We start from the raw sequence: 11,569 nt of genomic DNA, 5'->3' as shown, positions 1-11,569 counted from the left end.
AGAGTCAATTCTGTATCTCGAAACGAAGTGAAAATTACAAAAATGAGCACATTCACTAGGCACTGACCAATGAAATTACGAATATTCTAGTATATTTGCTCACTTTTGTAATTTTCACTTCGTTTCGAGATACAGAATCGACTCCCAGGAGCCATAAGCCAAGGTTTGTTCGCGCCTCACGCCCCAACGTGCTCCTACTCGCTTCAACGTACTCTGATTGGTCCGTGTGGTGACGTGAGCCAATCAGAGTGCGTTGGAGCGAGTAGGAGCACGTTGGAGCATGCGACGCGAACAAACCTCCAGACTCCGTTATATTTTTATAGCGTGTTCGATTGGCTCTGGGTTAATCGCTCCAAGAGTGATTATTGACGTCACAAAACTCCACTAGCCAATCACAAAATTTATACGAAAATGTTCGACCAATGAACTTGAGTTTAATAACTCAGAGTCGATTAACCCAGAGCCACTCGACACGCTGTTAATTAGCATGATTGCACAACAAATAAGAGAATTTTCTTTTTTAATTAGTGTGACTTTTATTTTCCAACAGTACGACTTAACAGTGCATCCATCAACATTTAAATACTGTCTTAGGGTAGAGTTTCATAGCACGTATTTCCGCGTAACGCGTAACCAATCACATCTTTTTATTCTTTTAGAAGTTCCAACAGAAATACTAAACGTCGCAATTTATTGGTTACCCGCTTACGCGGTACACGGAAAATACATGCCATGAGACTTCAGCCTTATTTCTGTTAAGAGAAAAGTAAACATATACCTAGATAGAATACAAAATCATTTTGATGTCAAGATGATATCATTTTGACATCAATGTCATGAAATTATCATGAAAATGGTATCGTTTGACGTCAAAATGACATCACTTTTATATCATTTAACTTCATTTTGACTTTCATATGACTTTATGTTCTACCTGAGATAAGACGTGTTATAAAGATATACAACACACTTATGCATTTCAGACTCAGAGTTATTTATTAACACAGTGTGCTTACAGCATTTATTAGACTAACGAGGGAGAAATTTACTAATAATTTGGCATTGGGAAATGATCGCTTCTTAATAATTACATGTGTACGCGCTTCCTCGTCAAGTCGGAAAGCAAGTCAAATGATGCTGCGATGTGTTCATCGGGTGTCAGGTTTCAAAAATCGCGTCAATTCAATGCAATGTTTCTTTCGTTTTTTTATATTCCTGCCGATACGTCACACTTTAATTATACGTTAATGTCAATACTAATAGCGATAGAATTTTTTATCGAAGAACAACGACGCAAGCGAAATTGTTTGCACAGTTTCTTCGTCGTTCAATGAAATAGATTCTTTGATTCGACGAGTACAGCAACGAATACAGATCTCGTGATAAAATTTGGAATCTTCCTAGTCAGTCTTTTTTCTTCTCGCGAGATTATCACAGAATTCGAATTATTTAAACGAGCTGTTTAGTCGCAGAAATTGACGCGATCTTTGTCACGTAACTTAGCATATTTGGTGTTAACGCTGCGTCCAAGTCGGTTGTATGAATGTGTATTTGCACAACCGAAATTTCAAAAGTTTCATTTTTTTATGGATCAATTCCATGTCCTCTTTTTCGTATATGAGCCTATTGTATTTATTATACCGATAAGAAAGACTAGAATTGATATTGGTGATTATAGCTTGTTAATATCAAAAAATTTCGTAACAGGCACGTAAAGCATGAAAACGTTCCTTCGACTTATCTTCTCTTTTCTCTGTAAATGAAACGATATTGTCAACAATACGTATCGTCCGTCGACAATTTCAACAATTACGTCTTTTTGTATGTTCGTTTCTTTCTTTCGTTTTTCTTCTTTTTTTTTATTAGAGTTATAAATAGTACGGAGTGTTCAACATTCGATCAATTACAACGTTAAAAAGTGCATTAGTATTACGAGTCGTCGTTCGTATCAAGAGTCGAATTGATGACAATATTAGTAGACGTGGCAAGCACAGAGTTAGAATGTAGTCGATCATGCAATGGTGTATAAAAAGTTTTGTTAGCGCAACGTACTTATGTTTCTAACGACGACCGATTCCATTTTCTCTTGTCTCTCGATTGCGGGTGGATTCTCATTTGTGAAATCCCAATGTTTGCAGTTACGTAAGAATGTCTTTGATTGCGTGTAGAATGTCTTCGATCGACCGCACAACATGTGTACCTTGATGATAGATCTTAACTTTAGAGTAACCCTTAATTTGACCGTACCTGTCTCGTGCAACGAGAAATTTTCAAAAAAAGTTACATATATTGGATTATTCTATACCTATATATTGTTTTCTTTTTTTGAATAAAATTTCGTCCGGATATACGTGCTAGACGTGGCACATATAAATGTATATTTTGCAAGATACGACGATTAAATTCAGGGTTAATATTAATTACAAAATTTATTGCTGATTGTAACTATTGTCGATCGAAAACGCACTCTTCTTTCCTGTATATTATGGAAATCCTTTGGTCTCACTTTCTCTCTCTTTCTCTCTCATGGGAAAACGTGTTAAGATTCACAATATTTCAAAAAGAAAGAAATAAAAGGACAGCGCACAGAATACATAAGGATAAAACTTAAAATAAATATATTAAACACTCCTCTCCTACATATCGGTGCATTACTTTTTAACGGAAGATTAAATTTTTTCATTAATTTATCGTTAAATTAATGAACGCCATTGCTTGTTTACAGCTGGCTGATGTTGCGATCAGCGCTTATGTACACGGATTACATCAGTTCGTCATACAATTCCGCTTGCTCTTGGAAAAACTCCCGATCTTTTTCTTTCTACGTAGGTAAAGATTTCGTTAGTTCGTTTCTCGGTCGCACGAGGTTTTATCGTGGCAGTATATAAGGCATGCACGTTCTTGTTTGTTTCATATATATATTTTAATGTTTTAATTTCTTGTTATTCTTCTTTCGCGTTTTGTCTTCTTATAGCCTATACGTGTTTGCGACACTATTACGACGTTTACGATCTACAATCGTCTGCTCGTCGCCGAACGAGAAACGAATTGAACGCTGGATATATTTAACATGCCGGTTCTCCTTAGCGAAAATTCGAACAACTTTGAGTCAAAATTTCAACATACAATAAGCAAAACTACTTCTCGTGAGTGATTATCAAGTAGGTCGCTATAATGACAAACACGATTTATACGTTAAGTCTTATCTCACTGCTACATTCAAACTTCACGTTTTTTTTCCAATGATAAAAATCGTTAGACATCAACATGCACCTAACATCAATAGAGATTGCTTATCGATTTTTTTTCTTCCTTACGCTAACTTCCTTTTGTTACACGTGATAACTCTTGTTCAGGATATTATTACGTCTACTATTTACAATTAACTTGAATCCAATAATACTTGATAGCGACGCCGAGGCTACGGCTTCCTCAATAAAATACTCTCCGATAAAGTGTGACTTACTTGATTCTGTCTTCAATTAGGTTTCTGTTACTCACTAACGCCCAGCTATAATGTAGAACTAAGCGAAGGTGTGATCATTATCTACACACAGTTCTATCGTTCAAACCGCGCGGTCCGGTAAATTATAAATATAGTATGAAAAATGTCTATTAGTTTTTTTTTCTCAGATGAATAAATACTATACACATTTTGAGGAGGGGAGGAGAGTAAGAGAACAGGGACGGGGATGGATTAAAACTTTTTTTTCTGTTTATGCCAGGTGATCTCGATTGGATCCTGCCCAATTCGATTCGCAAACTCGCGCCTATAGACTTAGTTCTATCCGCGGCCGGCTCTTTTAGCTGTCGTTCTTTAGCGCGCTTCGTGATGTACATATAAAACGACACTAAACTCTATTACGTACGCTAATAGAAGTTCACGGCAGTCTTGCTGCTTGTGTATTATGCTTGCGTTCTCGCCTCCTTTTCTCATTAAAATCGCACGATGATATCGAATGGCGAAGAATGACACCTATAATTTCATTAACACGAATAGATTGAAGTGAATGATTATTGCTATTTACAATTGTTGTCGCCGTTGCGTTAGAAAAACGCCGGTCATGCTTATCTCGTTTGAGAGCACGAAGCGCACTAGAAGAAAATTGGGTATACAAAGGTGTTAAGGTACCTTCTTATTTGCGATTTGGAAGAGTTACATTATACTTCCGTAGTGCGACTGTAAGGACCAGACTCATCAGATTGCGATAGTTTTCGCTCTCGTTTGGCAAAGAGACCCCCTAAAAAAGACGGCTGCTGAGCCAGTCCCTTACCACTGCCAGGGATCGTAGCCCCTGAATGAATAGGATGAACTTGTCCAGGGTGCTTAATGCCTTGGCTCATTGAGCTGGCAGAAGTAGATTGAAAGGAAATAGACATACCACTATCTAGAGAACCCACGCTTCCACGGCGCTGCGGCTTTTCACCAGCAACTAGAGATACATATATTTATGTGTTAAATGAATATATATTACTCTTTTCTCTCTTAAATGTACATTAGAACGCATACCAAAACTTCTTAATCGCAGGTCTAAAATTTACTCTATTCAGACTGATCAAAATAACGAAAAATAAGAAATAAAGGAAAATTAATTATGCACAACGTTTTTCTTTCATATGTAATCTTAAAAATTACTCATAATAGTATTACATTGCGACAAAATAAAAAGAATTTGGAAAATAAAAGCAAGCGTTTTCATATCCTCATATTCGTAACTTATACGTTTTCGAGACAATAAGCTTGACAAACGTAATTCCTGCAATTATGTAGCTGTTGGTACATGACTTACGCGTTTTATACTTACACTGCTCGTGTATATCCAGAAGAGAATTACTGAGGGCGGAACGTTTCAATTGTGTATCGACATCGACCGTCTCTGCTCTTTCTGAGCAAGTTCCCGGGCAGGGACATATTTCCACGTCGGCGACACCAGAATCCCTATTCTCCGCACCGCCTCGTGCGCCCCTGCTGCTTTTTTGCCTCTCCAATTCTGTTTCGATGCGCAAAGTCTCCATCTCATCCATCTCACTGATAGACTCCCTGAGGTCTTCCACGAATTTACATCTGTCGTGCTCGTTTCGAGCGTTAAATGTGACTAGAACTTTTCCGTCGACGCGCTGAGAGAGCCTTATTCCGTATGGATAATCTGTAAGATAAAAGAATGTCAGAAATATATAAATCAGATAAATATTGATATAGTCTCGTACATATAGATATCTCATTGTGGAAACTTACGAGGAACCTCGAATAGCGTAACTATCATACCGCAGAGCGGGAAGCTCTGCCTGAAAGTGTAAGTTACACTGTTCTTCTTCTTACTCAGGATCTTGGTGACGACAAGCAGATCGTTAAAGAGGAAAACCTCCCTTTGATGAACGCCCGGTCTCTCTTTCTTGTGAATGTCCGGTATTTCATAGAGCCTGCAGTAGCAGACCAATCTTCTATGTGGTAGTGCCATATTTGGCTTCTTTCCAACAATAGTGGCCTGGACCTTCATTACTTGTGACACATGGTCGGAGCCTGGCTTGAATTCGTTATCCTTCACCCTTTCATAAATACCGACTAGGATGTCTCTCTCTATGTCGCCGCAATCGTCGATACCTCGGAGATTCTTCACGAAATCCTCGAGCCTCATTCTGCGTTCGGGCTTGAGGTTCGGCGTATGCAAATCTGTATTAAGCATGATAATGGCGAAGGCAAGAACGAAAACGGTGTCTGGCGACCGCAGCCTCGATATCACGTCAGGATTGCATTGACAGTAACGCTGACTGAAGACCTCCATCAACCGCTCGATTTTCTGCGCCTCACCGGGCATTCTGAAGTAGGCTTGAAACTTTCGCAAAGCGACATCCACTTGCATCCCGGAGAGATCCAGCTCGTGAGAGAAACATCTGCAAGTTACGAATAAAACTTTATATGCACGCACACACACACACACACACACACACACACACACACACACACACACACACACACACACACACACACACACACACACACACACACACACACATCATATAACAAAAAAATATATATACTTAAAAAATATATAAACTTGATAATATAATAATTATGTTATAAAAAATTATCACACTTTTATATCTTTTCTAATAAACTTGTTAATTATGAGATTGTTTTTTTATTATTTATTTTTATAAAAAATTATTAATTATTAATTATTTATTTTTATTATTTATTTATATATATATATGTATAGATTAATAGATATAATAAAATATTAATAGATATTAATAATGAGCCACTCACTCGAGCACCGCCATATTGAAAGTGTTCTGCAAATTCCCGAGGTATTCCCCTATCATTTGTTTGGACAAGCCTTTTCGGCTAATCAAGAATCGCGCGACTCCCTGTGGGCTGTTCTCCAGAAAGCCGCGTCTAATTAAGTAACTGATTCCTCTCTCTGGCTTTTTATTGAAAAGATTTAGGCCAACTCTGTACTGCCGCTTTCTCACCGTCTCGGAAACCTTGTAGCTGGTTTGCGGCAGACTCTCCGTGTGATCCATTAAAGGGAGCTGATAGCCGGAGCTGGCGTGCGAGTGGCCGAGCTCCTTGACGTTGGTAGCAATCGTCGTCGCATCCGCATTATGACTCGCACATTCCTGGTGTTCTGGCGAACTCGACTGATTTCACAATCAGAGAACGATTATTCCGTTAGCGTCTTCCGCTTTATCGTCTTTGTGAAATCCGCCGTTAACTCACGCACTCAGAGAGTTGTTAACGTACGTAAAAAAAAAGAAAAAAGTCAAGTGCACATATACTTACGATCCCTTTATGCTTCCAGACCGGAGATCCTCGTTGAGCGTCGCCTTCGGAACTCTCGCAGTTGGTGGAATCGCTGCCCGAACTTTGCACCGAACTGAGACTGCCGTTCTCCACACTCTTGCTAAGACCATTGTGACGCGGCTCCATGGATCTCGAGGTAATGGAGGATGTTCTCTTCGGCACCTCCGGCGGGATCTTCTTGCCGGAGCCTCTTGTTCTACTTGGACCAAGCTGATTGACATTGTTCCAGTTTTGTGATATAGTCGTCTGTAGATTATGCGGAGTCGACGGCGATGTGCACGGTGTTCGCAGCAGGTCTCTAGGCGGTGTCTCTTGCCTCAGGCCGCACAAAGCCTCCTACGTATGTAAACGAACCTCTCTTTATCGAGTCGCAATTGATCACGCGAGATATGTCATTGCGGAAAATTATCACTCACGTCCGGCTCGGGGAGCAACGGGAATCCAATAACCGAGCGCTATCGAGTATCCCCTTGCCGTTTAACATCATTACCGCTTATCGACACTCACCTGTGGATTGTAGTAATGGATACTGGAGCCGCTCTCTTGGGAGCTTGATTCCCAGCAGGGACTCGGCGGTAATTGCTGGTGTCTGTTGCACGGGCTAGGCGCCAATGAGGGCGTATGCCTGCCGCTCTGATGCAGGCTGTGATTCGCCGGATGCTGATGGCCGCTTACTTGAATCTCGCATCTACCGCTCTGACTCCTCGGTATCGGCGACTGAGAACTTTCCACGTGCCGCCTCTCCCTCAGAGACATGCTTCGGATCGGCATCGGTCTATTAGATTCGCAGCGAATTTTAGCGCGACGGACTTACGACATACGACACAGGAAGTACATCCACGCGTCTTGCGTAAGCAGTGTTACCTGTTAGCGGATTGCGGCTGCTGTATATATATCTGGCTGTGATAGACCATTCGCTCGTGATCGCTGAGATTGCGTTCGGTCGCCTCCTGCAGCTTCCTGCTCAATCGTTTTTCTGCCTTGGCCATTGCCGTGATCGCCGCGAACTTCTTCAGCAAAGTATACCTCCGGAAGGCACGCTGGATCGTCAACGCCGCGTTCCTCGCCTTCACGCCGCCGTACTTCCGTTCCAGCATCTCGATCTGCTTGTCGAGTAAATCCTGCGACAATTCATACCTGTGGAAACGAGAACATCGTAACATATAACTTCCAATCAGAATCCTCCTTCCGATGCTGGAATGTAATCAGCAGTCGCGGTTCTGTGTCTTCCCCGCGGAAACTGGCACATACGTATAGGATTACGACTTACGCGGTCTGCAGCCGACATCTCTTGAGCACGTCGCCGTTGCGGACAGATCCCTTCTTAAGGTGATTCTGCTGATAACCGGCGGCCGACTGCGGTTGCCCACCGAAACCCTGCACCATAGTGCCGTAACTCTGCGGCTGCGAGTAGGCCGTATTGTGCGGATAGACCTGCACGCTCGCAGTGGGGTACGGCCCGTGTGACGCATAATTCTGGCCCTGCATGTAGGACTGGCCGGTGATGTAGGATGTCGACAGAGACGTTTGACTGCCGGACGAGTACGCAGTGTGCATGCTGTTGCCGTGGACCTGGCTGGCGGCCGTGCTGTGCGACGTCATTGGTCTCTCCACCTTCGGCGGGAAGCTGCGCAAAAAATAATTAAAATTATTAGTCAATCGATCACTCAAAATTAGTCAATTTCTGTCTGGAGTGACAGTCGAGGAATTTTTTTCAAACTTGGCTTATCAATCCAGCTCATAAATCTTAACTTGGTTATATTTATATTATAACTGCATATGTATGAATGCAATGCTTCAAGTTGTCAGAATTGAATGTTATTGCTGACGCATATGCGCAGAAATCAGTTATGACAGAAACCGAAGTGACAGTACAGAATGTGACATTTGAAATTTGGAAGAAAGCATTATTTTAAATTAAAAGAATATTATTTTGAGAAGTAATTTTTATATATTTATAACCGATTACTCTTTGCGCGTATATACATATCAACAGTGGTTTTCAATTCTGACAACTGGCGTTGCAATTTCATTGGTAAAAAATATACAAATCGACCTGTAATCCATTACATAACCGATACACGTAACTGGTTTCCAGAAAATACTTTCAGATACTGTGGAATACTCATTCCCAACAATGAATCACGAAGCTAGGACAATTTAATTGAACAAACACGGCCGTTATGCGTAGCACAAAGTTGACAGGACCGTAAGCAGATAATTGAAATGAAGCGACGATGCGCGCTGCAACATTCTGCTCACGATGGCGACGGTCGACTTCACGCCAGGTGTTACTAATTATATCAGACAGACGCGTGTGACGGACGCGCAACTGACGTCCGCGGATCATAAAAGTAAGAAGGACGCACCCCCTGAAATGGGAAACGCAAATGATCATGTTGCTGCCGTCGAACCGCTCAGCAACGCGCTCGATTTTCCACGTGTATCAGATTGCCACGATCTATCTTCGTCTATGATGCCAGTGCTCGTCGCTTGCGTGCACTCTCCTCTCGCGGAGGACAGACGATGAACGTTTATACGATTCACTCTCTCGCGTGATTACGCGGAATTGTCTTGGATCGCGTCTCTGATGAAATCTATCGTAGCACACGGGCGTTTTCAAGATGCGTGTCGACCGACCGACTCGAGCACCGAAGACGAACTGAAGAACTGCAAGAGGAGAAAGAGAGCAGCTGGCTGGTATCCTTCGAGCCGACCACCGGGACGAGAAATCCCTGGAACGATCGAGGACGAGGGGTACGAGTACCCCCGGACGTACAAAGGCGTGTACTATGTGTCTGTATATCCGATATATCCGACCCGTGTGCATCTGGCAGGTGCGCGATGGTCTCTTAACGACCACGAGGAGCACGACGAAGAAGACGAAGATGACGATGACGACGGTACTTGACCGTGACACTCAACCTTCCGCTGCAGCGACGAGAATTACGCAATACGCATCAATTAAGCGGTTTACGTAAGGATCCAGCATAACCGCGAATAAGCAAATGAACGCGCGGAGTATGACAAATGCATGCACGCCGGTCGCAGAGACAAAACGCAACGTGACTACGGCAGAGTGGTGTGTCGACGAACGAGAATTCATTTGCACATTTCCTCGGCTTTCGAATGTCGTGCGATAAAGCATTTCTTTGTCGAGTAAACGGATAATATTGGGGCACCTCGTCGTGCGAGAAAGGAGAATATGGCGTAACATGCATGTGAAACTGAGTCATACATGACAAGAAGTCGTCATAATTGTCGACTAATTATCGCTAATTGTACACGGAAAAAAACATTTGATTAAATTAATCCAACAATGAAAGAACCAAACGCATTTTGGTTAAAGTAGAGTTTTAGATTTACAGAGAGGCGACAATGAAAATGAATCTGAATCAAATAAAGCCCAAGCGCCATATTGTTTCACAGTGGCTAATAGTCATGTGGTAAATACTTTTATTGGATATTTTTAACATATGATATACAATGAAGTACTTTTTCATGTGTCGAGTTACGTCAAGCTAATTCATGAGGCGAATATTCCTATCTTAGGTAATCATTGAGGTTAACTTTACATATTGTTATACATATAAAATGGCAATTTTCGACGTAATCTCAATGTTATTTCTCTGTAAATTTAGGGCTTTAGGTTGAAGGAAATAAAATTTTTGGTTGTTATGTGTAAACCAAATTCGATTCTAAGAACCAGAAATTCCGTTTGTTTTATCTCCAACTCCTCCAACACGTTTCATTTCTTCATATATATATTGTCAAGTTAATTCAACCAAACTTTTTCCTCCATGTCACGACATAATATCAACAGACAATTAAGCCCGAAACAAACGGTCGAGAAATCGATGGTATCGTGCTCGTTGTAAAATCCATCGCTCTTGCAAGTCGAGCTCTATATTCTCCCGCGGCAATCAGTGCGTGTACCATTAAACGTTTATACGATAATGCGAATAGACGTTTATACAAATGCGATGTCTTCGTATAACACGCAACTATATCGACTTGCATCTCGGTACAATGTGCCAATTTCGAGATTAAACCATCTACCGTTCTAGAAACACGCGATCGTCGTCGCGGGCGATTTAACGGCGGCGAATCGATCTTGCCACCACAATGAATCGTTACTTCGCGAATCAGTTTGAGATTCCAAGATAGATGAGAACAATGTTGGGAGCGCGTTTTTGGGGCAGGCAGGAGCGAAGTCGCCCCTGGACATAAAGAAAAATAAAGAAGCGAGGAGCGTGGCATTAGAGAGCTTCCCCGTGAGGAGAAACATCTGCTCCGACGAATGCCTACGACTCGCGTGCCACGATGAGCGCGTGCTATCGGGGTCTCCTCCGCCCCGCGCTGCCTCGCCTTCGCGACGCAGGCACTCGCTCGCGCCTGCCTGCCTGCCTGCCTGCCTGCCTGCCTGGCCTGCTGTGCTCCGACACGCACCTGGCTCGGACTTTTTTTTCGGGGAGTATACTTTGGGCGGTCAAATGCACGGTTTCTCCTTTTCCCCCTTTTAGCAGTTCCCTCTCTACAGCCTATCTATTATCCACGTTCTTGCTTTGATACGAAAGATCAAAGGTTTCTAGTTTAGATGAAAAAATAGAGGGTTTTCACGAATTTATTTCAATAAAATTAGTAAATATATCAATATAGGATTTCGATCATACTATTTATTGTTGTTCAAGTATAAACAAAAATTTTTTTTTTTAATTGAAACTCTGCTCAGTTTTTTATGCTAAACGCAATGGTGCCGGACGG

The 11,569-nt window shown here is 41.9% G+C and overlaps 1 protein-coding gene across 15 annotated transcripts in view; it reads right to left on the bottom strand.

Moving 5' to 3' along the window:
* Nucleotides 1–2,601: 2,601 nt before the first annotated feature.
* The window catches only part of LOC116844788 (IQ motif and SEC7 domain-containing protein 2), an 85,749-nt gene continuing 76,781 nt past the window's right edge, over nucleotides 2,602–11,569 (bottom strand). For 7 of the 15 annotated variants that reach the window (XM_032816821.1, XM_032816818.1, XM_032816819.1 and 4 more), the window contains 8 exons: nucleotides 8,076–8,432; nucleotides 7,670–7,942; nucleotides 7,313–7,580; nucleotides 6,785–7,141; nucleotides 6,269–6,642; nucleotides 5,237–5,892; nucleotides 4,806–5,147; nucleotides 4,162–4,433 (listed from right to left, as the gene is read on the bottom strand). In XM_032816821.1, the coding sequence (XP_032672712.1) occupies nucleotides 4,162–4,433; nucleotides 4,806–5,147; nucleotides 5,237–5,892; nucleotides 6,269–6,642; nucleotides 6,785–7,141; nucleotides 7,313–7,580; nucleotides 7,670–7,942; nucleotides 8,076–8,432 (2,899 nt within the window). Of the gene's footprint in view, nucleotides 4,434–4,805; nucleotides 5,148–5,236; nucleotides 5,893–6,268; nucleotides 6,643–6,784; nucleotides 7,142–7,312; nucleotides 7,581–7,669; nucleotides 7,943–8,075; nucleotides 8,433–9,174; nucleotides 9,769–11,569 lie in introns of those variants that run through there. The other 8 variants (XM_032816813.1, XM_032816828.1, XM_032816822.1 and 5 more) reach the window with 4 other exon arrangements.

This window comes from Odontomachus brunneus, unplaced genomic scaffold (genome assembly GCF_010583005.1).
Source record: "Odontomachus brunneus isolate Ranch 3 - 2012 unplaced genomic scaffold, Obru_v1 Obru_scaffold_046, whole genome shotgun sequence".
In the NCBI taxonomy this organism is placed as follows: domain Eukaryota; kingdom Metazoa; phylum Arthropoda; class Insecta; order Hymenoptera; family Formicidae; genus Odontomachus; species Odontomachus brunneus.
The sequence above is the reverse complement of the archived record's forward strand: the minus strand, read 5'-3'. Positions and strand labels throughout refer to the sequence as shown.